This window comes from Myotis myotis, unplaced genomic scaffold (genome assembly GCF_014108235.1).
Source record: "Myotis myotis isolate mMyoMyo1 unplaced genomic scaffold, mMyoMyo1.p scaffold_m19_p_5, whole genome shotgun sequence".
Taxonomy (NCBI): Eukaryota; Metazoa; Chordata; class Mammalia; order Chiroptera; family Vespertilionidae; genus Myotis; species Myotis myotis.
Window position 1 is genome coordinate 99,311,141 of NW_023416357.1, and position 27,546 is coordinate 99,338,686.

The 27,546-nt window shown below is 51.0% G+C and overlaps 2 protein-coding genes across 7 annotated transcripts; one reads left to right on the top strand and one right to left on the bottom strand.

Annotated features, from left to right (window-relative positions):
* EEF2KMT (eukaryotic elongation factor 2 lysine methyltransferase) lies at window positions 1-14,114 on the top strand. 4 transcript variants are annotated; one of them, XM_036309051.1, is made up of 8 exons: window positions 1-129; window positions 2,586-2,645; window positions 4,748-4,828; window positions 6,036-6,137; window positions 10,032-10,165; window positions 10,252-10,547; window positions 11,821-11,970; window positions 13,919-14,114. In XM_036309051.1, the coding sequence occupies exons 1-8, from the start codon at window positions 34-36 to the stop codon at window positions 14,017-14,019; spliced, it is 1,020 nt and encodes a 339-aa protein (XP_036164944.1). In that variant the 5' UTR covers window positions 1-33; the 3' UTR covers window positions 14,020-14,114. The 4 variants fall into 4 exon arrangements, with proteins under 4 accessions (XP_036164944.1, XP_036164947.1, XP_036164945.1 ...); XM_036309054.1 differs by lacking the exon at window positions 11,821-11,970; XM_036309052.1 differs by lacking the exon at window positions 6,036-6,137.
* Window positions 13,296-27,248, bottom strand: ALG1 (ALG1 chitobiosyldiphosphodolichol beta-mannosyltransferase). 3 transcript variants are annotated; one of them, XM_036309048.1, is made up of 13 exons: window positions 27,014-27,248; window positions 25,792-25,869; window positions 25,544-25,647; window positions 23,962-24,110; window positions 22,438-22,527; window positions 21,756-21,866; window positions 20,660-20,781; window positions 20,418-20,456; window positions 20,063-20,122; window positions 19,225-19,335; window positions 17,819-17,933; window positions 16,846-16,921; window positions 13,296-15,820 (listed from the first exon to the last, which is right to left on the bottom strand). In XM_036309048.1, exons 1-13 carry the CDS (start codon window positions 27,219-27,221, stop codon window positions 15,689-15,691), a joined length of 1,395 nt encoding a protein of 464 aa, XP_036164941.1. In that variant the 5' UTR covers window positions 27,222-27,248; the 3' UTR covers window positions 13,296-15,688. The 3 variants fall into 3 exon arrangements, with proteins under 3 accessions (XP_036164941.1, XP_036164942.1, XP_036164943.1); XM_036309049.1 differs by lacking the exon at window positions 20,063-20,122; XM_036309050.1 differs by lacking the exon at window positions 13,296-15,820 and having other exon boundaries at window positions 17,791-17,933.
* Between the last annotated feature and the right edge of the window lie 298 nt (window positions 27,249-27,546).

Below are 27,546 nucleotides of genomic sequence, written 5' to 3' on the forward strand. Positions count from 1 at the left end.
GTCTCCGGAGCAACGCGGCGGCTCCGCCCCGTCATGGCGCGGGAGGAGAGCGTGGAAGCCTCGCGCCTGCTGCAGAGTTTCGAGCGCCGCTTCCTGGCGGCGCGCGCGCTGCGCTCCTTCCCCTGGCAGGTGGGCGGCGGGGCGCGCTGAGTGCGAGCGGCGGGGGGCGCAGCACTGGTGAGGGGGGCGCTACGGGCTCCCTCCCCGCCACGGGACGGCCTCGGCTTTTTCGGGTGTCGGGGCCATACCTCTGGTCCCCGTCCTGGGGCTGCGCCGGGGCCGCGCGGGCTGGTGGCGGAGAGCAGGAGGTGCACCTGCGCGCCACTGGGAAGCCCACCCTTCCCCCGGCCATCAGCTCCCTCCCCTCTGGGCCCTTCCCGCCCTCCGCTACCTGTGCTGACTTGGGTCCCACGAATTGAAGGAATGCGGGGTTTCCTCCCAACTCCCTTTTTCACTCAGCTTTTTAGGGTCATGAACAGTTCCCAATAATTTTCATGACTTTTTCTTTTTAGCCAGTTATCATCCCGGGCATGAAAAACAGCTGCTGTTGCCTATTTTAATGGTCAAGGCCTCAGCACAGCTGGAGATCAGGTTGCAATGAGCGCAGTGACCAGATCACAGACAACCCCCCCACCCACCCACCCAATTACAGACACACGCACGCCACTGGGTGTTTTCATCCTTGTCATCAGCTTTGGACAAAATCGTCTCAGAGGCAACTTGGAGGCTCTTAAGCCTCGGATGGAAGAGACAGGGAGGGACAAAGCCGGCCAGAAAATAGACGGTAGAGGTCTCAGCTCCCCTGCCCTGGGGACCTGCCACTGCACAGGCCAATGGCATGGCAGCAGCTTCCTCCTGCCAAGGAGATTTCCAATGACATTGCCTCCTTTATAATTCATGTGCGGTGAGCTCACTGGGATGACTCAGTTTGGATATGTATCCTTCCCAGGTCTTCCCCTCCTTAGTCATTTGTATTTTATTGACATAAACCATTTAGCATTCTGAGAGCTCATTTCCAGTCACAAAGGGATATGTACATTTTTAACCCAAAATGTAAACCTTTCTAACAGCATCTATGGAACCCAATTCCATAGCAGCTAAAATTGTTCACGTAAAATAAGCGCATACTCTGTACCAGGACCATGCTAAATGCATGCTTAGGCTGGCCCACAACACCCATGTGGTGGGTGCTATTGCTATTGTGTTTTGCCACACAGGTTGTTTGACTAGAAGAGAGGTAGAGTGCAGACCTGAGAGACAGCCTCCTGCTTGGAATCCTGGCCCAATCCCATACAAGCTGTGTGACCTTGGGCAAGTGACTGCATACTTCTGGGCTGTGGTTTTCTTATTAGTAAAACAGGATGCTTACCTCAAAGGGCTGTTATCAGGAGTACATGACAGTGAAGTATCTGAGGCAGTGCCTGGCTCATGGTAAATGGATGTAAGTGTTAGCTAGTATGTTTATTCCATCCAAATGTTTACTGACTGCCTTCCAGGAGCCAGGCACCAGGATCAGCAGCACACAGATGAGGCCTTGTTCAGATGGGAGAGCCAGAGAATAAACACGTAAATGAATAAATAAGAAAACGCCACGGGCCGAAACCGGTTTGGCTCAGTGGATAGAGCGTCGGCCTGCGGACTGAAAGGTCCCAGGTTCAATTCCGGTCAAGGGCATGTACCTTGGTTGCGGGCACATCCCCAGTGGGAGGTGTGCAGGAGGCAGCTGATCGATGTTTCTCTCTCATCGATGTTTCTCTCTCATCGATGTTTCTGACTCTATCTCTCTCCCTTCCTCTCTGTAGGGAATCAATAAAATATATTTAAAAAAAGAAAACGCCACGGGATGATAGCAGTGGCTATAAAGTCAATAAAACAAGGAAATGTTTCATCAAAGGAGGGGAATCCGGGAAGGCCTCCAAGAGGGGAAATTTGAGCCAGGACCTGAACAGTGAAGCAGTGGGCTGTGGGAGGTCTTGGGGAGCAGGGAGTGCAGAGATTTGCCAGTGAGAGCAAGCTGCAGTAAGGAGGCCAGTGTGGCTGGAGTGACATGAGCAGAGGTGAGATGGATGACGGCAAGAGAGAGGCCAGGGCCAGGTCTTACAACATGTGATAAGTCGTTCTGGAGAAACAAAGGGATCTGCCCAGGGTCGCACACCAGCCAGGCAGTCTGCCTGATTCTGGAGCCTGAGCTCACTACCAGGAGTCAGCCCCCTGCAGGAGAGGACAGTGTATAAGCTGGGCCTGGCAGCTGCACATTAACTCAGTGTCAAGTCCAAGGCAAGCCCACCAGGCGCTGACATCCTGAGTAACTGTAATTCCTGGCTGACAAGGACAGCCACCAAGCCGGTCTGTGACCCAGGCGAGGCTTAGCAGCCAGGGCTAATGCAAACCATGAGTCTATCTCCTGATATTCTTTCTCTGACTCATCCAGGTATAACCTAAGACTTGTCAAGGTCAGGCTTTCACCCACCCAGGTCCCTGGGGAGAGATCACTTAGCACTTTTCCAACATGTCCTATTGCATGTTTAATGTTCCTGTGAAAATGTCTTGATTTCTCTCTCTCCCCCCAATCTATCTCCAAATAGAGCCTAGAAGAGAAATTAAGGGACTCCGGTTCTGAGCTGCTGCTGGATATTTTGCAGAAGGTAAGAATCACAGGGTCAGTCACTGGGATGCAATCACCAGCCTCCTGACATGCCCATGAGGACAGGACAGAAGTGCAGTGCCTGTGCTTGTCTCCTTTAAAAAGAAAGGCTCTGCATTTGGGTGGGAGCACCTCAGAGAGCTCTGTCTTAGATGAAGATATCAGAATATACAAAAATCTACTTGAGAGGAGGGAGTCTGGCAGATGTTTTTTAAACTGTCCACAGAGAAAACAAGTGACAGCTGTGGGAACATCTAGCATTTGCTAACTGTTCAGAGAATTTCTTCTTTACATTTAAGGGAAAAATAAAGATGCAAGTCTTGCCCACTTGTGTCTCTTTTCCAGATGTAGGTGGGCCCCTGCTTTTTGGAGTTGAGTTTTGGATTCTAAGATGCGTGTGGGTGGGGGTATATGTGGAACCACCACTGTGCCTGACCTGCCCCTGGCCATGTGGATCAAGTGCAGATTACATTGCCTCCTGGCTCCCAACCCTCTGAAGGGTCATGAACCCTTCTCAAAACCCAAAGCTATGGGCTCTCCCCCCAGAAAAAAAAAGCATCAGAATACATTTGGAATACAAATTCAGGGGAGTCACAGATCCTCCTCCCACCACTAAGCCCTCCAAGGAACCCAATGGGGCTCAGTTGGTTGTAGAATAGTCCCGTCTACCAAAAGGTTGCAGCTTTGATTCCAGGTCAGGGGACATACGGTAGGCAACCAGTTGATCAATGTTTCTTCTCTCTCTCTCTCTCTCTCTCTCTCTCTCTCTCTCTCTCTCTCAACCTCAGTTGAGGATTAAAAAAAGAAAAAAGAATTCCTATGTGGAGGGTAAACCAGGGGTATCCTTCTGACCACCAAGTAGAGAAGGTGGAGCTGTAACTGGGGAAGACTTCAGGGCAATCTAGTATTTAGGACTGTGAGCTCAGAGATGTCCAAGGTTATTGTTCATTGTAGGCTACTCTGATTCTTCCCCCACCTAACACCAGCCAACTAGAAAGCCCCTGAGCAGTGTGTGGGTATTTTATTGCCCTTGGGTAAAATAATGTCCCTCCAGCCAACAGGCCCCCTGGAACTGGTCCCTACTCTCATTGCTCCTGTCACCCTGCCCTCCTTCCCAAAATGCCAGGCTGTGGCCACCTTGGAGCCTGCTTAAGCTGTTCTCTCTGCCTGGGCCTCCTTCTCCAGCTTTTTGATTCCACTGAACTGTCACCCCTGAGAGCCCCCTTTCCCCTCCTCCACATCCCAGGTGGAGCCCCCATCTTCCTCTGCCCTGGCCACCAGGGCACTCATCATGGTCTGGCTCCTGCTCATCTCCTTGGCTGGAATATGAGTTCCAGGAGGACAGGTGCCAAATCTGCCTTGTTCCACCATTTGGGCTCTTGCCTCTTCCATGGAGCCAGGCAATCCCACACTTGTCCTTACTACAAACTCTCATTCATGCTGGCTGCCCTGGGAAGGGGTGTGTCTTAGACCAGTCCAGCTGCTCTAACAGAATACCATAGACTGCGTGGCTTATAAACAACAGTAATTTATTTCGCACAGTTTTGGAGGCTGCGAAGTCCAAGATCAAGGTGCCAAGTTCAGTGTCTGCTGAGGGTCTGCTATCTCGTTCATAGAGGGCCATCTTCTCATTGTATCCTCATATGGTGGAAGGCACAAGGGACTGCTATGGGGGTCTCTCATATAAGTGCACTAATCTATTCTTGGGGGCTCCACCTGCATGACCTAATCACCTCCCGAAGGCCCCACCTCATAAAACCATTGCATTGGATGTTAGATTTCACATATGAATTTGGGGAGATGCAGACATTCAGTCAATAGCAGGGTGTTTGCTTGGGTCTGTGTGCCTCACATACCTGCCCAGAATGGGTGTTAGAAACACCGCCACAGCCTGTGCTGCTGCAGCAGAGAAGTGTTGGGAAAGGGCTTATTCTGAAGACTTACTCTTTCAGATGCACGAGAATCACCTAGAGCCAGAACCTTTGTGTCTGTATGTGTTTGCTGAGGGATCGGGTAACTGGGGTTTGCTCTGTAGTCACGTAGAGCCCATGGGAGACTACAGGCCGGGTTTCTTCAGCAACTCACATGTGTCCCTTGTCACAGACCGTGAAACATCCTCTGTGTGTGAAGCATCCGCCGTCTGTGAAGTATGCCCGGTGCTTTCTCTCGGAGCTCATCAGAAAGGTCAGTGGTGGGCATGTCTGCCTGGTAGCCAGACAGCATCTGGCACTTGGCTGGCTCTCCAGAAGTGGGCCCTCTGCCCAGCTTTGCTTGTTGGAGCTCAGATCCGGCCCATGCCCTTTGCCTCCTCTGCAAACCCCGTATGGCAGGTGCTCCCTGGGCAGCTGTCTCCCAGCTGGGTTCGACCAATGAAAGGCCGTGGAGGGCGGAAAGAGAACGCCAAGGCCTGTCTCTCTCTCTGCCTCGAGGGATCTCCAGCAGCAGCTGCGTCTCCTCTGTGGTCCCTGTGCGAGTTGTCATTTCCACCGGGCAGCCCTGAGCATCGAATCCCCACCTTCTCCTTCTCTTCTCCCACCTGAGAGGTTTTGACAGTTTCCTGCTGTTGCCAATCTCTGGATTGCTGCACTATCCTTGTTGGAGGTTTTAGGTCTTGCAATGCCTTTATAACTAGTTCCCCTTACTACCTTCCTCCCAATGAACTACTGGAATAGCTCTTTTCCTGACTGATACAGGATGGATTTTAAGGTTGAACCCAAATTTGCTGAATTTCATGTTAGACTGGAGTTCAGTAAGACAAAACCTCAGTGGTCAGTAGCAGGCCTGACCTGTTTGGCCTCTGAATACAAGGGCCGTGCCTCACCCATGCTTAGCACATGGAGCAATCCCGGCTTCTCCGTTGCCTCCATCCCTCGTTCTCACCAGCAGGTCTCTCCCACACCACTAGGGGGAGCAAGGCCACCGATGCCCCCCACCCCACCCCACCTCCGTGGGGCGCAGGACAGGTTGCCCACTGATGAAGCCACACCCTGAAGTGTGGAGTGCCCATCCTGTGGCTTTTGCCCGGGCCCACTTAAAAGCACCATTTGTATTCTCCATCCCAGACATCCTGGTCAAAGGGCAGAGCTCTCTGTCCTTGACACACAGCAGCTCCCATGCCATTCCGTTTCTGCTGCCATAGATTACTCCTTATTCTCACCCTCGCCCTCTCTGTACCTCTTTGAGATACTCAGGTCCCCCAACTGAGTGAATTTTTTATATGCCAGGTAGCCTGTGTTACGTCAGTCCATCCCAATCTGCCTCACCATATTTGGTGAAAATCCTCCAGTCGTTTTTAGAAGTCAGAGTAAAGGCAAATAGACAGGACCTTTGTTTGGTTCATGAGGGTCCATATTTAATGCTCTTGCTGAAGCTCTCGCTCCACCACCCCCAGCACGAAGCTGCTCATGAAGAGCCTTTGGACGAGCTGTACGAGGCGTTGGCAGAGATCCTGACAGCCGAGGAGCCCACTCAGTGCCACAGGAGCTATCTGTTGGTAGGAGCCGTGCGCCTCCCTCCCCCCACAGGCCAGACACCCGCCTCTGCACACAGTTACAACTCAGGCTCCAGCAGCCTTCCATGGGTTCGGACCCATCAGCTCTGTGGTCTTAGGTGGAGTCAGTTAACTGCCCCTGAGCTTAGTTTCTTCATCTGTAAATCAAGCACTTTGACAAATAATAGTACCTGTTTTATGGGGTGGCTGGGAGTTAAATTAGGTTGTGCATAGTATTTACTAGCAGGAACAGTCCCCAATAAATGCTTGATGAGTGGGTGTTACAGGACAGCAGTCACTTCCCACTCTCCCCCCCCCCACCCCCACCCCACTATCCTCACCAGCCTGGACCACTGTCACAGCCTTCTGACTGGTCTTCCAGCTTCATGCCCCACAAAAATCCATTCTGCACACAACAGTCAAAGGGATCTTGGATGTTTTTGTCTGTTTTTAACCTTTTACCATAAAATAAAGCATAGATACAGAAAACCACACAAAATAAATATACAGCTTATTGAATCATTGCAAGGCAGCCACCCTGGTAACCATCACTTCAGTCAAAAGACAGAATTTTGGCAGCCAGCTCACAAGGCCCTACTCTTAAGGGCTCAGATGATAAAATTGGTCTCACCCAGATAATCCAGGATAATTTTTCCATCTCAAGTCCTGTAACCTTAACCACATCTTCAGATCCCTTTGCCTTGTAACATAACAGACACGGGGCCCAGGGGGTGGGCATAGACATGAATGACCTAGCACACATCCCATAGTCTCTTCCTTTTCAATCTGTATGTCTTTAGAGCTCCCCTCAATCCACATGTTGACGTCTCTCTAGCCATTTTGGTTGTCTGAAGTTTGGTCTCTAATAGATTCTTTAAGGAGGGCTTCTGGGATTGACCTTCCCTGCATTCTTACATGTTGATAACAGTATGAGCCATTTATACTTGAATTCTGACTCATATTTTCTCTCCTTGAGTCTCTTAAATATGTTTCTCCCTTTTCTTTGGCATGAAGCATTGCTGTGGGAAAGCCTGATGATAATCTAATTTTCTCTCCCTTTTCTCTTCGATGGGCAACGGGTCTTCTTTCTTCAAAGTTCAGTCATTTTACTAGAATGTGTCTTGGGTTGATTATTGGGGGCTGGTGATCCCAGGAGCAATGTTTGTATTCCTTCCGTGTTATTTCAAATCATTTTGTTTTTTCAGGAATGCTTTCTTAAATTATAATTTTTAGTACTTGTTCTTTGCTTTTGTTTTTCATTAAAAAATACCTTAAAACATGTAGCCTAAACAAAAGAAATGTATCACCTCACAGTTCTGGAAGCTATAGCTCCACAGTCAGGTTGTTAGTAGGGCTGCAGGGAAGGCTGTGTCCAGCCACTCCTCGGCTTGCAGGTGGCCGTCTCCTCCCTGTCTCTTCACAGCATCATCCCTTGTGGTGTTTCGATGTCCTGATATCCTCTTCATATAAGGATGCAGTCAGGACCTTATTTGAACTTGATTTCCTCTGTGAAGACCCCGTCTTCAAATAAGGTCACATTCAGAGGTGCTGGGGGTTAGGACTTCAGCATATGAATTGGAAGTGGGGGTGGGGGACACAGTTCATCCCATAGCAATCTCTTTCTTAATTTATTTTTTTTTTTTTAGGGGGGGAATACACGCACACACACACACACACATATATTTGTTGTTAATCCTCACCAGGGGATATTTTTCCAATGATTTTTAGGGAGAGTGGAAGAGAGAGGGAAAGACAGAGAGAATCATTGATGTGGGAGAAACATATCGATTGGTTGCCTCCTGCACAAGCCCTGACCAGGCCCCCAGGCCAGGAAAGAGCCTGCAACCAAGGTACCCTTGAACAGAATCGAACCCAGGACTGCAGTCCGATGTTCTATCCACTGAGCAAAACCAGCTAGGGCTTAAATTTATTTGTATTGATTTCAGAAAGGAAGGGAGAGAGAAAGAAACATCAATGATGAGAGAGAATCATTGATTGGCTGCCTCCTGTACGCCCCACACTGGGGACCGAGCCTGCAACTCAAGTATGTGCCCTGACCAAGAATCGAACTATGACCTCCTGGTTCATATGTCAAAACTCAACCACTGAGGCACATCAGCCGGACTTCTTTTATATTTTTAAAAATCACTTCATTTCACCTCCTTTTTCTCTTAACTTTACCTAGTTTTGTTTTGTTTTCATTCTCATATTCCTTCGTGTAGTCCTTGACCACCTCGGATGGTCAAGTTTCCTCCTAGGTGTTCTTGCTGTTCTTGGCCAGCCCCTGCATCCCGATGAATGCCTGTAGCTCTGGGTTCTCCTGTCCTCAGGTCAGCCACATGCCCCATTGCTTCCCTCTTCTGTCTCCACAGACAAAATGAGCATGAGGCTTATGCCTGTGGTTTCCCCTCATCTGTTGATATTTTTAGGCTCACAGAGATACTTTGTTGTAAATGTTGTCCCTATCTCACTGCTCTGTCTGTTCTTGATGTAGAGATTCAGGAAGATTCAAAAGTAATCTGTAGCCATCTTCCCCAAATTCCCCTGAGTGATCCCCGATTTGAGGTAAATTCGATCATGTCACTCACCTGTTCAGAACCCACCAGTGGCTTCCCTTTGCACCATCACTCAATCCTAATTCCTTAGGTGGCCTATGAGTCCCACATGCCCTGCCCCAGCCTTTCTCTCTTGTCTAGTACCTTCTGCTTTCCCTGAGCCCCAGCCCCCTGGTCTTCTTTCTCTTCCTTGAACTCACTAACTGCAACGCTGCCTCAGGGCCTTTGCACTTGCTCTGCCTAGAATACTCTCCCCCAAGAACCTCACATGCCTCACTTCTCCTTTTCACCCACATCTCAGGTCATATGTCACCCCCTCAAAAAAGCTATCTCTGACCAATCTATCTGAAGCAGACCTCCCTTCCCCACCCCCAGTCTTAATAAAAGACTAAGAGTGGGTGATTGCATCTTGGGGGTGTCATTCTCAGCAGCCCCAGGTTGGAGAACATGTTTCAGGACTGGATGTTCCAAGAAACACATGCCAGTAAGCCAAGCATGAGGTCCCCACCTGCTGTGGGGATGGAAATGACAGGAAACTCCAAAGGCCAGAGACTCCCCCAGCCCCAGATGTCAGGTTGAACTCAGGAAGCCCCACACACTGAGACTGTTCACATGTAGCTCATGGTACCAGAGAGGTGTAACTTCTGTTTATTAACTAGAGGCCTGACGCATGAAACTCGTGCAAGGGGCTCCACCCTCCCAGCCCTGGCTTCGTCCGGAAGGACATCTGGTCTGATTAGCATATTATGCTTTTATTATTATAGAAAACTATAGATTCACAGAAAGCTGCAAAAATCGTACAGGGAGGCCCACATGCTCTTTCCCCAGTGTCCCCCAGCGGAAACACCTGGCACTCACAGCATCACAGCCAGGACACTGACATGGCACAGTGTGTGTGTAATTCTGTGTCATCCACCACATGTGGGGACTGCACAGGCACCACCACAGTCAAGACACGGAACTGTTCTGTCACGGCAAAGACCTCCCTCAGGACACCCCTTCATAGTCACACCCATGGCTAGTCCCCATTCCTACCCCAGGCAGCCCCGCCACTGATCTGTTTCTCCGTCTCCACAACTCTGTAATTTGAGAATGTTAGATAAGTGGAATCACACAGTATGTGACCTTCTGAGATTGGTTTTTTTCATTCAGCATAACGCCCTTGCAATCCATCCAGGTTGGTGCATGTGTCAACAATTTGTTCTTTTTTATTGCTGTGTGGTATTCCATGGCATGGGCATACCAGTTTATTTAGCCATCCACCTGCTGTGATTTTTTTCTCTTTAACACCAGCTTATTGTCTTCTGGTAGCTGGATTATCTCTCTACCTGTCTCCATCCAGCCTTCCGGAGACTCAGTCACACTTTCTGAGAGCTCAGCCATCATTTCCCATGGCACCACCGGCCTGGTCACGTGGAATGCTGCACTCTACCTTGCAGAATGGGCCATAGAGAACCCAGCGGCTTTCACTCACAGGTGACCTCGGGGCACAGGGCAGGCAGGGTACCAAGGCGAGTTTTCCCCAGCACGATTTCAAACACATGTCCCCTTCTCCCACTCAGGACTGTCTTAGAGCTCGGCAGTGGAGCCGGCCTCACAGGCCTGGCCATTTGCAAGATGTGCCATCCTAGAGCATATGTCTTCAGTGACTGTCACAGCCTTGTCCTCGAGCAGCTCCGAGGGAACATCCTTCTCAATGGCCTCCTGTTAGAGTCAGATGCCACCGCCCCTGCGCAGCACCCAGGACACACCACCCACAACACAGAGAGCCCCAGGGTGACGGTGGCACAGCTGGACTGGGACATCGTGACGGCCCCTCAGCTTGCTGCCTTCCAGCCAGACGTCATCATCGCAGCAGGTGCCATTCAGCCCCCTGTGGCTTCCATTTGTGGCTTCCCTGTGGCTCCACCCACTGTCAGTTTAGGGAAGGGGACCATGGACTCTGCAGGGTCAGGGAGGTACAGATGGATGAGACATCTGGAAGGGTCACTGTGAGCCTCCAGAGTGACATCAAAGCACAGGGTGTGCCTCTGGGGTGCCCTAAAGCCACATGCGCCTGTTTGATCAAGTGGCTACTTGCATTCCCATTGTAGTGGTTCTAGCAGATAAATGAACCTGGCTCTTGCCGTCAAGGCCTGGGATGAGCAGAGCAGGCCCCAGGGCACCAGGGTGGTCTGACCTATTAGCCCAGCCTTTGTGTCCCTCTCCAGAGCCTGAGGGAGGCTACTCAGTTGCCATCTGGAACCTAAATCAAGTAGTGGGAGCAGCCCCATCTTCAGACCGAGGGGGTGGGAAATGGCTGTGGCAGCCTTGTCCTTTCAGGGCCACAGGAACAGCACAGTATTCCCAGGACTGTCTGAGTCCCCTGTGTGTCACGGGAACCCAGGGGCTCACCGTCCAACCATAGTGGAGTCTGAGTCAGGGAAGGCGCTCTGAGTACCCCCCCTCTGTCAGCGCTGGCTTCCCTGTGCTCGGTACCATCGCCATCTGTGTGGCCCTGAGGAGAACAGCTCCTGCATGTTTCTATCCCAGATGCACACCGTGTCTTTCGGAGACGAGTCCCCACAGAGGGGACCCCCCGCTTCTAGTGCAAGGACAGGTTCCTTGAGAGAAGGGACATTTGGCTTGGCCACCAACAGACCCCTTATCCCTGGCTGACAGAGCTGTCTATACCTCTGGTCCTGGGCCACAGCCCTGAGACCCATAGGCACACAGTGGCCGGAGCGTAGAGCCCAAGCAGCACACCCCAAGGTGGCACCATCCCTGTAAGCCTGGCTGTCAGGCCGGAGCAAGGTGGTCCCCACCCCGCAGAGAGCAAAGACGCAAGAAGTCTGAAGCAGACTCAGGTTTGCTTTATTAAAGAATTGATTTTTTTTTTTTTTTTTTTTTTTTTTTTTAAGGAACAACAATGAGTCCTTGATATTTTTCAGTTGTTGCCTTGTCTTTCAGCAGCTTTCATTCTCCTTAGGATTTTCTTTTTATACATACATAACTTTCTTTCCATCTAATAGAACTGCTGCTTTCCTGCCCCTTGACCTGCTACCAAGGTTGGCACAACCTAGCACTCTCCATTCTGGGGTCCTGAATCCTAGAGGGAGTCCCTGTTAGTGACCCAGGGTTTTTCATTACAGATGTGCTGTACTGCCCAGAAACTGTCCTCTCGCTGGTCAGGGTCCTGCAGACACTCTCTGCTTGCCAGAAGGACCGGCAGGCTCCTGACGCCTACATTGCCTTCACCATCCGCAACCCAGAGACATGCCGGCTGTTCACCACTGAGCTAGGTGAGCCCAGGACAGGCTGCAAGGCCGTCCAGCCTGCAGGGGCCACTGTGCTGGCCCCACACAGGACTCCAGTGAGGCAGAAACCAGGGAAGTGAAAGAATGGGGCCCCAGCAACAAATCAGAAGCTGGGCTGGGCGATAACTCCCGCCCTGAAGTCAGCAGAGGAGGCAGTGTGGAGAGCGGGCTCCCAGGGAGAGAGAGCGCACACCATGATCCTAGAGGGCTGGGACCAGCAGCCCTGCCATGTGTTTAGGGCAGGTTTCATTGGCTGTAAAGTGGACGGGATGGCGGATGCCAGTGGTGTCAGGGTAGACGAGGTTCAGACCACATTGCCGTCAGGCACAGGCTCCAGAGTTGGTTCCAACACTCGCCCTGGTGGAGCTGAGTTGGCACTGCCTCCGGGCATCTATACAGTGGGAACATCCACCTGAGGTGGAGCAGGGTCTGACTCACAGGAACGCCCAGGAAAACGGGAGCTGCTATTACTGGATTAAATGCACAGTAAATGAAAGAACAAGGGGTGACTTTCAGAAGGGAGAGGAGTCTGCCATTTACAGCCCTGAACTGGCATTTCTGTGGACCAGGCACTGTCCCCAAACCTGACGTGCCAGCCCCTCTAGCAGCTGGAGGGGTGTCATCCTCTGTTGCCCATGGAAACATGGGTGTAGGGAGGCTAAGTAACTCCTGCTCTCCACCGCTAATCTCCCACCCCACACCCACTGCCCTGCAATTCCCACCACCTGCCAGGCCCAACCAGGCCTTCTATCTCGGAACCTGACAACAGTGCAGGACCCATTTGCCCCAACACCCTCCCCCAGCAAAGCCCCACCGCAGCAGCCTCTGCTGACAAACACAGAGACCACCCGAACACCCACCCACACGTGCCCATGTCCTATTGGCAGAGTACTGTGAGCCTCGAAAAGAATGAAGTCCTTCTGGAGATGGGACTTATAAGGGAAAGTATCTACAGTATGTATTTTTTAATACATACTAGTTTTAGGTGTACAACCCTGTGGTTATATATTTATGTAACTTAAAAAGTGATGACGCCGGCAATTCCCTGGGCAGTAAACCACGCACCATCTTGTGACCCCCCTCCCTCAATAATAAATTTTTTAAAAAAAGTGATGACGCCAATAAATCTAGTAACCATCTAATATCATAGTTATTACAATATAATTGACTATATCCTCTTTGCTGTAGTTTACATCTCCATGACTACCAATGTGTAGTTCTCAGTCCCTTCACCTTTTTCACCTATCCCCAACCCCTCCCGTCTGGTAACCATCAAAATCTACAATATATTTTAAATGAAGAACGCGAAGTACCAAAAAGCATAAATAGCATAAGCCAATTTTTATTTTAAAAAATAATCACCTTTATATTACTATTCACGTGGGGGAAATCTGGAATAGTTAACAGTTGTTATGCTTGGACAGCAGGATCATAGATGCTTCCATGCTTTTCTTTCCTTTCATTTCCTTTTTAAATATTAATTTTTCATTCAAAATAAAACTTACAAAATGAACCTCACCAATGGCTCTTCAGACATCTGTGCTCATGAAGAGGGCGGCTGCCCCTTCAGATTCGTGTCCAGCCTTTGTGAGGAGGCACGTGCTGACCAGTCAGGCAGAGCGGGTTCAGGTCTTGGCTGCACCCGATGAGGTGTAGGACAGGTGCAGAGCTACAGGGAACCCAGGCAGGCCATGACCTTCTGGGGATGGGCATGGCCGATGGGCAGAGACAGCAAACCTGGCTGTCATGAAGTGTTCAAAAACACGATTCCTGGTCCTGCTCCCAGAGGCTGACTCTAGATGTCTGGATGGGGCTTGAAAATCTGTACCCTCCCCCACTCTCCACCCCCAGGCCCGTCCGGCAGCCCTGCACTGACAGGCGACATCCTGTCCCCAGACCCCACCATCCTGAGACACATATGTTCTGTTTCCAGGGAAGGCTGGGATCTCATGGGAAGCAGCGCCTCGCCACAACCAGAAGCTATTTCCCTACGAAGAGCACTCGGAGATGGAAATTCTGAAACTAATGCTGTAGGTTTGCAGATGTTTGGGGAAATTACCATGAAAATTAAATCACTTGGGAAAGAATTTTTATGTGGGAAAGCTGATAAAACTTTCCCTGGACTTAAATGTTTGAAGAGTGTTCAATTCTGAATCAGGAACCACCAACTTTGTTCTAATGAAATATAACCGTTCAAGTGTGGGGGTACCCCTTTCTGTCAGCAGTTCTGGTTGTAAGCAAATCACCATAAATCAGAAATGAAAATTTTGGCTCAGAGATAAGCATTCCACTTGTGCAGGTAAAAACATATATATCAAGTATGTTTTCCTCCATTCTGGACACACATCCTACAGTACACATGGCACATCTCTGCTCACAGTGTGGGGGCCGCGGTGCCCATGTCAAGGCAGGAATCAAAACATTAGGGACTTGACAGAACAGATGCTGAGAGAGGCAGACACCAGGAGACAAAAACAGGGACAAAGAGATGTTGAATAGACCACAGGCAATTAACAGGAAAGTAATAAACTAGAGGGAAGAAAGGAGAGAGAGAGAGAAGTGACTCAAGGCTGGACTAGTTTCCTGGGCCACAGATTCCCAGTCATTAGAATAAGTTCATTCCAAGCTGAATGAACTCATTCCTTCCTCAGCGTGTGTGGGAAGCCTCTTGGCTGTTGAGATGTCCCACATCCCCTGCTACGTGGTTAGCCTCACATGTAGAGCTGTGGAAGCTCCCTCCCGGAGTTTGAGGTGCGAGGCAGACACCCCTTTCCCTACTTTAGGAAAATGTGGGACTCATACTCCAGTGCTCTGTAAAGATCTCCGTATTACAGGTCCTCTCCCCTTAACGGTTCCAATCACCCAAACCCTTTTACCCTTCATAAAGCAGGAAGAGCAATGAAATGGTCTCTGACAATATACATCGGGAACTAGCACTTCACTTGGTAGACAGCCTTCTCCATCTTACTGAGAATTTCTTGTGGCCCTTTGGTTTGGGATTTCTCCTCCGTTTCTGATGTGTTAATGTTGTTGACTGTGACAGCCCAATGCATCTAACGCTCTGAGCACAGGCCCACAGCCTGGCTGTCTGGAGGTATTTAAATCATTCTCAAAGAAAACAGGAAGCAATGAGGCTTCCAACAGATTCTGTGTAGAATGGACCTCCCAAAACTGGAGCAGCCAGCACGAGAAAAGCACATCCCCCCGTCACAGAGGTGCAACTGAGTGTCCCCAGGCATGGGAAGCCATCTATACCAGCGCCAATTAAATGAAAACGTTCTTGCTGCCCTCACCTCTCTGTCCTGAATTGAGACTGTCTGGCAACTTAGAAAATGACCATACGACTTTTTATTGACCAAAGTGGTCATGAAACTGCCATAATTCATGACAGCAAACCTGGCTGTCATGAAGTGTTTTAAAAAAGTTTGAATAAAGTTTAAAGGAAGGGGTGGGGGGGAATAATTTCATCCCATGCATGGCACCTGCTGCTATCCTTTCAACTGCCATCCACTGGGAGGCGCTGCTCTACACAGTTTGCGCAGGGAACAAGCAGCTGGAAGAGGCTGGAGGAGGGACAGGGAGCACGGTTCTGGTGGGAAGCCAATGAGAGCAAGGCGGAGTTTGCATGAGCCTCAGGGTCTTCCTCTTTGTGACATCCAACACCAGGACATGCTCAGGAGGGTTCAGTCTTTGGCCCAAGGGGTCATGTGTCCACAAGCAAAGGGAGAACTGTCTGCTTCCAGCTCTCGTCCCAACGAAGCTGCTTGGACTCCCGAAGATTCTTCCGGAACTGGTTCAGTTTGCCAGCAGGATCAGGAAACTTTGAGAAAAGCATCTATAAGAAAAATGACAAAAACTTCCCTCATCACCGCTTCCCGACACCCCCACCCCTGTTCCCAGCAGCCTGGACCTCTGCTGCACCCCAAACACAGCTGCACCCCAAACACAGCTGTCCGGGCAGTGATTTAGAAACCCTCCCTCTGTGGCCACACTACCACCACCAGTGGCTGGGAGTCTCCAGTGGCCTCCCTGCACCAGCCTGCCCAGTTTCCACACAGTGTGGGAAACTGGTCTCAAACATCTCTGAGCCTGACCTCCCTGGCCCAGCCAGCCCCTCCCTCACTGGTCTTACTGGACCCCTCACACCCCAGCCATGTTCCATTTCCTACTCCTCCTACTCAACAGCTCAGCCAAGCTGCAGTGCTCGCCATCCACACACTGACCTGCAGTAGCCCCCAGCCTCTGCCATGCTGTTCTTTCCTCCAAGAGCACCCACCCCTCAGTCTCTGCCCAGCACCATCCAGCCCATGGGCTGGGAACAAGACAATGTCTGTGTTCTTTCCAGTTTCACTAAACTGAGTCAGGTATCTGCAAACTGTAGTCTGTAGGCTGAATTGGACCTTCCACCTGTCTTTGTAAATAGAGCTTTACTGAAACACAGTCACACCAGATTTTTCTAGCTGGGCCTTTCAAGAAAGTTTGCCACCCATGTCTCAACTATCAAAAATGATGATATAAGACTTTTTGTAATAAGAAATAAGTATCCTGTGAAGACTCCCGTCCATCTTGCAAGGCTGGTCTAGGAAGCTCCCTTCACTCCTCACTCTCCCTCCTGATATCCATTGCTCCCTAAATGACCGTCCACCTGTGCACCATCATCTGCGTGGCATAAGCTCCACAAACCTAGCAGCAGGTGGAGTGTGCCTGAATTCCCCCGGGCCCACTGAGGCCCAACCTCTGGGACCGCGGTTCCCTCCTGCTGCCTTTCTCCAGACCCAGCGCAGGCTCACGGAGTCCAGAGGCATGGCCCAGTGCCAGCCTGAGGCTCTGCAAGCCCTGGCACAGCGGCAGACACACTACCTGCAGCTGAGCAGCCAGTTCCTCTGCATCCTCAAAGACCAGGCCGTTTTCCTCATGTTTCACAAGCTCACGTAAGCTGCAGAGAGAATCGAGGGCAGCCTGAGAGCTGCCTGGAGAAGACACCAGAACTCCAAGGTGCCCACCTGGACCCCCATGCCACCACTCCCCACCCACAGGCCAAACCAGGGGTCAGGAACAGTCAGTCTGGTTCCAATGAATCTGGTCTTAGATTTGACATCTGAATAGAAAACAGACCTGGGAAGGTACATATCAAAACTCCAAACCGATTTGGGGGCATGGGAGGTGGGGGGTGGACAATGAACAGGGATCTGGGCCTTTCCTGCTCTCTGCTCTTCACAGTGAGGACACGCTCAGTGGGTTCTGCTTGTTTTTTAACCATGCGGCAGAGAAACAAGGTAAAAGGCAACCCCATTGGAGGCAGCACATTACGGGTGACTTTTCTGGGTAACCCCAGAGTGCAGTGCTCAGCTCACACAAGGGTCTAACATCCTGATTTCCATCCAGAGGCTGGCTCATGAGCCCATGGGAGAGCAGTTTCTAGAGCCTCTTCTCACACTGTCCTCTCCAAACCCCCATCTTTGCCAGGAAGAGTGGAGACAGAATTGCACTCATTTGACTAATTTGAATAAGAGTAAATGAGCTCAGACAAAAGGGAGAGAGAAATAAAATCATGTAAACTGTGCAGGCAATTTCAGCCACCGCTTTATCCTTTGAGCACAAGCCCCGAGTTGAGTATTGAGGACGAGTAGTTTTCCTTCAACATGAGCTCTAAGCGGAAGCCAACTCCTGCAGTAGGACTCAGCCCACCCGGGGACTCCCACTCCCAGGGCCACCTGGCTGAGCGCCCCGATCAGGAGGTGGAGCCTTTCTGGGGGGCAGCTCTGGCCACACTGGTTCCCCCAGCTGCTAATCTGAGAACCTAACTCCCAGAAGATTCCGTTTCCGCTCCTACCACCGGAAGTTCACGGCACACACAGGCAGGCAGCATCCAAACATGTCCACCACCTTCATGGGCAGGTCCAGGCCGCTGGAGGACTTGTGCAGGCAGACGCCCAGGTCCGCTGACCCTGCGGAGGGGGTGGGGGTGGGGTTGTCAGAGCACTGGCCATGCTCCCTTTGACCACACGTGCTGTGAGGACTGTGGGTCGACGCCTCTGGTGGGGAGTGGGAAGTGGGAAACACTCCCAACCCCTCATAGAACTGGCTGGAGCCGGCCAAGCATCCGGTGCAGGGTGGGGACACACAGTGTCCAATCCTGGCCACGCAGCCCTATCTGAAAACTACCTGTCTATCATTGACATTTTAATTTAAACAGACTCCCTTTTCCTACTTAACCACCATTTATTTTAAAAGAACCCACAGCAATTATGCTGAATGGATTCAGAGTGTCTGCTTGGGGTGATGAGGCTGTTTTGGAAACAGACAGTGATGATGATTGCACAACACTGTGAACATAATTCATGCCACTGAGTTGTATGTACACTTTAAATGGGAAAGTGGTTAAAATGGCAAACTCTGTTATATATATTTTATCATAATAATTAGAAAAATTTTGAACCCACAGCAGACTCAACAGAAAACCAGCTGTCGCTGTGAAAATAAAGCCAAATAAACAAGCTCACTTCACTAAGTATCGGCTGGAAACGCCTGCCTACAAGGCTCTCTGCCTGGACTGCTCACTGGCTGCTGGAAGATGAGCCTTGGAGATGCATCAGCACCAGGCCAACTCTGCCCTCCCCAGAGTAATGGAGACGGGAAGAGAAGGGGAGGACAGTCTCGAAGGGAACGTAAATATGCCTAAACCTCATCTCGGCACTGCCCTCCGGCACTTGGGAACAATGGGCCCCAACCAGAGCCAGCCCAGCCCTCTTGCCTGGACGGAAGAGCAGGACTGAACGGAGGGCGTGAGGCCTAAAAGGACATAAACCTCTTACAATCCCTGGCAAACAGCACCTGAGCCCACCGGGCAAGGAGGAGCTGGCACACCAGGAAACAGCCTCCCTTCCTGGAGTTCAGTCAGCAGCTCCTCCGACAGGTTCCTGGCAAGCAGCATCTCTGTCCCAGGTGGCCCCTGGAGCAGGGCCCAAGGCCAGGCCCAACTCAGCCTGAGGCTGATGTGTGTATGGCCCTTGAGCTGAGAATATCTTTTAATTTTTAAAGGGTTGCAAAAACAAATGTGCAACAGAGGCCAATAAAATATTTACAATCTTGTCATTTTCAGAAAAAGTCTGTCCTCCAGCCCTAAAGTATTCCCTCTTAAACCTCAGCCCAGCCCCCCCTCTGTCACTCCCACCACCCGCCTCCAACGCCCCCCCCCCCCGCCCGCCCCGCCCCAGGCCTCCTGCCAGGCATCCTCACCTAGAAGCAGGGGGTAATCCTCAGCCTCCAGCCATGGGGTACAGACCTGGATGTGCTGGAGATGCTTCTGGCCAATGAGGTGGCTGTAATGCTCCTTCAGAGGCCCTTTGCCTTTCAGAGAAAATCGGAGTTACTGCACTGGCCCGCCTCTGGCTCCACCCATGGCCAGACCTGAGAAGCCCCTGCCAAGGAAGCCCACACTCCTCAGCTCCAAGCAAACTCCCATCTGGCTCCTTCCGGAAACAACCCTCCAGGGCTGTGCACCCTGACCACTGAGGCCATGGCAGCCTGCACCCAGCAGGCTGCGAGCGTGGCCAGGATAAACTCTGGCCTGGCGCCAGAGTGCCAATTAGACACCGATTCTCACATGGACTGCCCTGTGCCTCGCCAGGAGTCCCAGGTGGCATGGCATGTGCAGTGGGCTTCTGCCACCCTGGGAGCCCAGAGGCCAGGAGGAGGGGAGTGCTGAAGGTGGGACACCTGGCCCAGGACCCTCCTCCTCCGACCACAGCTCTGCTTCTCTTCCCACTGGGCTACTCTGGAAGCAATTTTATGTCAGACAGTGGCCTCTTTTAAAGAAACACCTGCAAACCACTGAAAAAGTGAAAAGCTCAGATTCAAACCCAGGCCCCAGGCCCTGCTGTGAGGCCCTCTGAGCCTCAGTTTCCCCCGCTGTCAAATAGGTGTAGAAAAACCTATGTCAGGGAGCTGCCATGAGGATTAAGGAAACAAGGACATTCCGTGCCTGACATAGGAGAGGCACACCAGAAAGGCAGATGCCTTCCCCTCTCCTTGCCCCCAAGCCAAATACAGGAACATGGAGGGTCCCAGGCAGTACCTGTTATCACACAGACCAAAGAAGGCAAGCTTTCTCCATTCAGGATCAGCTGTTCAAACTCTGTGTTTAAGAAAATACATGATGACCAGGATCGTCTACTCAGGTGAGGGAGGGGTGGGGGAGGGGAATGCGGAGGGACAATTCCAGACACAAGGTCACTCTCCCAGAGATGGCACTTCAGTTCTGGGCCTGGACACTCAATGACCCAAATGGGGACTCAGAGCCACCACCTCTACCACCCAAGTGCCCAGGCTGCCCACCCTGCAGCCCAGGGGGGAGGGACACTCTGCAGAGGACACCACGCAGCTCAACAGCCCCTGACAAGCCCAGCTCCTGATCACAGCCACACACCTACTTTCTAACGCTGCCAGGAAGATGGAGAAGTCTTCATCCTCTACAAGAAGAGAGACAGTATCATGCTGGTTTCTAAATGTCTCCCCCCACCTCCATCCCACCCAGCTCAACGCCCTCCCCTTTCTCATCAGGGCCTCAGGGCACCCCAAATGTATGTGGGGGGCACAGGCCTGGCAGGAAGGAGAATGCCGGCTCAGACAGGTGCTCATACAAGCCCCCAAGTGCACAGGGGGATCCTGAGACCTGTCCAGCTCGTGCTGCTGACCAACAGGGCCGGCCGCCCACGAAGACGTGTCACCATCCCGCTGTTAGCATCCCGCTCCGTGAAGGCCGACCTCTCCGTGGCGGGGTCCAAGGGATCTGAGCTGAAGGAGCAGAGACAGAGCCTGTAAGATGCTACAGAGCAGGCCCACAGGCCCCAGGACGGCCATCGCCCACCAGAGCGAGGCCCCGAAGCTCCCGAAGGTCAGGGTATGGCCATGTCAGCCACACCGAGCCAACCCTACAACCCTAGGCCAGGGCACAGACATGAGCCTTGCTTTCTGTATCAATATTTATTGGTTCTAGGTGCTGAGGTCACAACAGCAGACAAGACCGACTCAGCCCCAGCCTTCACCAACTTCCTGTTCTTATCATTCCCTCAACTTAGGGCAGTGGTCGGCAAACTGCGGCTCGCGAGCCACTTGTGGCTCTTTGCCCCCTTGAGTGTGGCTCTTCCACAAAATACCACATGCGGGCGTGCATGTACAGTGCGATTGAAACTTCGTGGCCCATGCGCAGAAGTCTGTATTTTGTGGAAGAGCCACACTCAAGGGGGCAAAGAGCCACATGTGGCTCGCGAGCCACAGTTTGCCGACCACTGACTTAGGATGAAGATGCTGTGACCTCCCACCTGGCTCCCAGGTTACTGAAAGGAGCAAACAACTGGCCTGTGAACTGCTGCTAAAGGGCCTTTCCTGAGCCCTGGGAGACCCCACAGATCACACAGGTCCACAGACGCCGCCATGGGGTCAGGAGCCTGCAGGCAGGAGGGTAAAATGCCCACAACCTTCTGCAGGCCAAACATTTCTTTAAATGGCCAGAGAATAAACACTTCAAGCTTTTATTTGATCTCTTTTGTAACAGCTCCACTGTTGTAGTGTGAAAGCAGCCATGGACAATGCGTAAGCGAATGAATGTGCTGCATTCCAATAAAACTTTATTTATGAACAGGCAGTGGGCCTGGAGCCATAGTTAGCCAACCCATAGATTTAGTGGATTCCTAAGTCTGCAGCAAAGAGGCGGGGGAGAAGCCAGGACAGCAGCGAACACAAGAGAAGATGGAAGACAGGAGACCTACCTGGCCCTGAGTGCAGGGTAGGTGCGGCCCAGCTTCATAAAGAGCCGGTGTTGCAGGTCCAAGGGCGTCTCTTTAAAGAAAGATGCTGGCTTGTCGTAGACAGTCACAGCTCTGCAAAGAGATCAGAGGGAGGCTCTAGGAGTGGAGAAGGGCTTAAGGAATAGAAGACCCAGGAGGATCTGAAAAAAGAAGGGCACTTGGGGGATCCAAGTCTCAGACAATGACAATAATAAGCTATGAATTACTTGGGGAATCAGAAAGAGAAGTTCTAACATCAAAACTGCCTGGGCCAGTCCAGCTGGTGTGGCTCAGCGATTGAGTGCCGACCTAAAAACCAGAGGTCACAGTTCAATTCCCAGCATATGTCTGGGTTGCAGGCTTGATCCCCAGTGGGGAACACGCAAGAGGCAGCCAATCAATGATTCTCTCTCATCATTGATGTTTCTATCTCTCTCTCCCTCTTCTTTCCTCTCTGAAATTAACCAACATATATATTTAAAAATTGCCTGGGCCATCTGGCTGGCTGGGAAAGAAACTCCAACCTCCTCCGCCCTCAGCTTCTCAAGACAATAACCATCTCCCAGGCCCCTGGATATTTCCAGATGCCTCGCCAACATGACACAGCAAGCACTGCAGCTGGGACCAACCAAGCTGGGGCCCCTTGCCCACCCCAGGTCCCTACTTGATGCCCCAGTTCTCTGCCAGGTCTTCCCGCATCTCACTGGTCACACACAGGTTCAGGTGGGAGAGGCGTCCGCAAAGCTTTTCGTACCTGAAAAGACACAGTGTTGCTCAGCCAGGAGCCCTGGCCAGGCCCCATGACCATAACCACCATGTGACTAGAAACCTTTCCATACAGAAGAGGCTGCAGAGCTGGGGTCTCCCAAATCGGGTCACTGGCAAGGTAACTTCCCAGGATTTGTACTGAGTTCCACCTGTGCTACTGTTCCTTCACATCTTTCTTTACATTGTATCGCTTCTCAGCTTAAATACAATTACTTTCAAAGGAAACAATATATGCTACCGAAGGGAAAATCCGCTCTCTCTTGCCATAAGAAGAAATACAATAAAGTCCCTGTTATTAAATTTTAGCTACCCTGCAATTTTAGCCTTTAGTTCCCTACAAAGGCTGTAGGGCTGAGGATGCTCCCCATGTGTTACAGAGGAGTTTGGCAAATGACAGAGAGGTGTCAACAACAGTTTTGCTCCAAATGGAGGCTTGCAACCTGATGATAGGGCAGAACTGAAAGAGAACCGAAAAGGGGGAATGAGACTCAGGTTAACACCATTGGTGTATCGGGGCTTGTTGCTAACTCAGGATGCAGAGAGCTCTGGAATTGGACAGCCTGGGCCTGAATTTTGGTCCACACACTTTTAGCTGTGAGACAAGAGACATAATGGTTCTCAGCCTTGATTTCCCAGCCTGTAAAAGGGGGGTAGTGTAGACTGAATGGGATAAAGGACTTGGACTGAGCCTGGCATGCAGCAAGTGCTCAATAATTACTGCTGCCACCACTGCTGTTACCACCATCAGAGAATGACCCATCAGGGGAGGCTGCAAATCCCAGCTGAGGCAGGTGTTGTATACTGGGGCTCAGAACAGACCAACTCTGCCTGCTCCTGGTCAAACCTGCAACCACAGATCCTTCTTCCCTCTCCCTGTCTCATCAGCCGCATTAAACGGTGGCCTGTGTCTCTATCTTCCAGCAGCAGCCCGTGTTTATTTGGGAATCTGGTCTGGGTACACCTGGGATCCCAGCTCTCCCAGTGGAGCACTTGTGCCAAGCCTGAGGCAGTGTGGTGCAACAGCTCCTGGCCTCAGTGGGAGGTCACAGGATGGCAGGTGCCAATCAGAGGCTCACTCTCTCCAGAGCCTGACAGGGTGAGGCTGACAGCAAGGGGAGCTCCCAGAACCTGAGAAATACCTCCCAGAGGGAGTGTGGAAAGAGAGATGAAAGGGGTCCTGATAACACCCTTTTTGAGTTTAAGTCAGCCATTTCTCTGGACTTTTCTGTTTCATGAGCCATCAAATGTGTCCTTTGCTTAGGCCTGTTTCCATCACTTTTAACCAGCATCCGCCCAATTCCCCAGCCTAGCCCTTACCCCACAGAGTATATAAGGAACCAGCTTCACTGAGTCTCCCCCCAGGCCCTTTTTCCTACCACAGTTTAGGGAAGGTATCTGCACCATCCTTCCAGACCCTCACCACTTGGCCAGCAGAACGAGGCAGTGGCTGGGGCCATGTACCAGACCCATAATGGAGTAGCCATAGTTGTGCCAGTCGATGACGAGCTTGGTCCCACAGAGGCAGGCCACAAACCAGCAGACAGCAATGGCAGGCAGGCCGGGGGGGTTCTTGGAAAAAGAGAGACTTGAATGAAGAGGAGGAAAGCAGACCATCATTGACAATAAACTGGGTGCAATGTACACGATCGATAGCCAGAAGACCCTCTTCTTCACTAAAAAAGGTATAAAATGTCATAAAAGAAACAAACTGACCAACCTGAAAAGTCCCAGGTCATCAAACCAAGGAGGTACATTTAGTTAGGTGGCAATTGTGTGAGGGAAGAGGCATCCCCTTGGGTGGGGGATAAATTGGCCCATCCTTACTCTAGGACTATCAGGTAGCACACCACAGCATTTTAAAGTGCATCAGTTTTGACCAAGCACTTCCACTCCTATGAATGGATCCCAAGAAAGAGATCAGACTTATGCAAAAAACATATATTCATTGATACTCTTTTACCATAAAATAGGACTAAATAAATAATTAGGGTACATCAGCCAATTAAATGAAGGTGCTTCTACCAGCCGGTATGGCTCAGTGGTTAAGTGTCGGCCTGTGCACCAGGAGGTCACCGGTTCGATTCCTGGTCTGGGCACATGCCTAGGTTGTAGGCTCAATCCCCAGCAGGGAGGTGTGTAGGAAGCAGCCGATCGATGTTTCTCTCTCATTGGTGTTTCTATCCCTCTCGCTCCCTTCCTTTTTCTCTAAAATCAATTTTTTAAAAAAATGTTTAAATAAATAAAAAAAGGTGTTTCTATATGCTAAAAAGTGAAGGGAAGAGGTTAAGAGCATAAGTCCAGAGCCAGACTGACTACCTAGTTCAAATGCTGCCTCCAGCCCCAGTCGGTCTAGTTCAGTGGATAGAGCATCAGTCCACAGACTGAAGGGTCACAGGTTCAATTCCAGTCAAGCGCACATACCTCGGTTGCAGGCTCAATCCCCAGCCCCGGGTCAGGGCCCATGCAGGAGGCAACCAATCAATGTTTCTTTCTCTCTCTCTCCCCCCCCCCCCCCCCCCCCCCCCCGCTCACCCCTCCAACCCCTGCCCTTCTACTCTCTCCAAAACTCAATAGAATAAAATACCCTTGGGTAAAGATGGAAAAAACAAAAAATTCTGCCTCCAGCACTTCCTAGCTATGTAACAATGGGCTACTTACTGAACTTCTCTGGATCTAGGTCTCCTCATCTCTAAAATCTCTAAAATGTAATATAAGAACCTATTTCTTAGGATTGCTGTCAGTGATTAAATGAGTTAACACATGTAAAACACTTAGATGTGTAATAAGTACAACATGAGACTTACCTGTAATGACACAGAAAAGTAAACTGGATGGGTACCATAAACAGAATGGACACATACTCTAGTCTCCTATTCATATCCTTAAAAGTTTATACACACAGACGTGCAATTTATTTACCAACCTGTGCATTTTTAAAGGCTGGAAAGTAAGGAGAACTGTTAACAGTGATTCTCACAGAAAGAAGCAGGGCTGTCATATACCTGGAGAAAGATGTAGGCTGCTGGCTCACTGCACATCAACTTCCACAGCAAGTGCACTGCCTGAAATACAACTTTGACTCCATACTGAAGAATGTGCGGCCCAACTGCAAGTCAAAAAACAGCTGTCACTACCAAAAGAGTTCTTGGCAATTTGCAGACACCACCAGCACCCCCACACACACCACCCCGCCACACACACACACACACACACACACACACACAGAAATATGGAGTGTGCTGCACCCTACCTGCAAGTCTCTCAAGTTCTGTCAAAGGTACAATCCGAATTCTGTCACTCTGCAAGAGCTCATCGTGGGGTTTGGAGTCTGAAAAGAATGTCCCCTTTAATGAACCAGACAGGACAATCTAATTTAAAGACAGATGACCTGCCAGCTCAGGCAAAATAGTGGAGAGTATTTTGGAAAATAGGACTTTTCTTTTTTAAAAAAAAAAAAAATATTTTTATTGATTTCAAAGAGGAAAGGAGAGGGAGAGAGAGATAGAAACATCAATGATGAGAATCATTGATCAGCTGCCTCCTGCATGCCCCCTATTGGGGATCGAGCTTGCAACCTGGGCATGTGCACTTGACCGGAATCGAACCTGGGACCCTTCAGTCCACAGGCCGATGCTCTATCCACTGAGCCAAATCAGCTAGGGCAGAAAATAGGACTTTCCAAACAATTCTGTTCCTCAATTGCCAGAACAGAGAATGAGGCCAATTCTTGTTCAGATTCCACTAGACTTCCCACAGAGGAAGGGCCTGAATCCTATTCACCTTTAGGTAACACAATACTTGGCACATAGTAGCCCCTCAAACTGATCTAGATTCCCTGGATGGTGGTATTATCCCACCACAGGGAGACCCCTATGAAGTCCCACTCCACCCCCCACCCTCAGAGAGCAGACTCTAAACAGAGACCAAAGGCAACCAGTGCTCTTATTACTGCTTTACACTCATATAGAATGAGCTGCCCTTTAACGATGTCAACACGGAAGAGGATGGAGGAGCAGACACACGTGACGCTACACACTGAGGGGAAAGCTGGACATGCTGTGCAAATGAAAGGCATCTGCCTGCAGAGCTCTGCAAAGAGGAAGGCAGGGGAAACAGGCTGCCTGTCTCCTCAGACGCAGCCTGACAAGAGCAGCAGCAGAGACGCGGTTACCAATACTGACCCTGGGGTCACACGCACCTGGGTTCCAGCCCGCCTTTCCACTTACTAGGAGGGTTCAGTGAGAACTACGCAATGAGTCCATTTAGCTTAGCACTGTCCTGGCATATGGCAGGCGCTCGTTTACAGCTCCCTTAGCCTGTTCACGCAGACCCACCCAGCAAAGCCTGGGACCTGGCAGCAGCTGTCCAGGACAACAGCGGGCTCGTGCACCGCGGAGAGCTGCCCAAGGGAGGAGAGAGAACAGGTGATCAAGCTGAGAGAGCTGCCGCCTTCCCAGATCCCCGGCACTCACTGCAGAACCCCAGGAGGGTCACGGAGAAGCCACACTTGGCCAAGGACAGCGCGTGATACTGCATTCGGGGGCTGCGACCCACGTCGCCCAGCACCACGACGACCGCGTGCCGGGCCATGCGCTCCCGCCGCCAGCGCTTCCACGCGATCAGCAGCAGCAGCGGCAACGACAGGGACAGCGCTAACACGGCCACGCAGGAGGCAGCCATCTTGGCCGACTGGTCGCAGTCACGTGACCGCGCTCCCTCCGGCGGGCGCGCTGTGCGCAGCCGCACATCGAGCCCCCGAGGTGGGCGGAGATAAGGCAGGGGAGGGCGTGGTTCCCTCAGAGGCGGCCCGCGGAACCCTTGAAGAGTCCCCAGGGTCCAAGAATTAGTTGAATGAAGGTGAAGTTTTTACCATGTGGGGATCTAGGAACATTTTATTTCACAAGTTGGAAGACAACAATTTGGATGAATCTCTAAACATACTGTATTGAGAAAAGGGGCCAGATGCCAAAGAGTAAATGCTGGCTGGTTCCATTTATATAAAAGG

Coding starts and splice junctions, on each gene's coding strand:
- ALG1 (XM_036309048.1), bottom strand. CDS start 27,221: ATGGCTGCCTCCTGCGTGGCCGTGTTAGCGCTGTCCCTGTCGTTGCCG. Junction 22,528..23,961: donor CTCGTTCTGCTGGCCAAGTG/GTGAGGGTCTGG, acceptor GTGTCTTTTCAG/GTACGAAAAGCTTTGCGGAC. Junction 20,457..20,659: donor CAGCAGCACGAGCTGGACAG/GTCTCAGGATCC, acceptor CTCTTCTTGTAG/AGGATGAAGACTTCTCCATC.
- EEF2KMT (XM_036309051.1), top strand. CDS start 34: ATGGCGCGGGAGGAGAGCGTGGAAGCCTCGCGCCTGCTGCAGAGTTTC. Junction 2,646..4,747: donor TGCTGGATATTTTGCAGAAG/GTAAGAATCACA, acceptor CCCTTGTCACAG/ACCGTGAAACATCCTCTGTG. Junction 10,166..10,251: donor CCAGCGGCTTTCACTCACAG/GTGACCTCGGGG, acceptor TCTCCCACTCAG/GACTGTCTTAGAGCTCGGCA.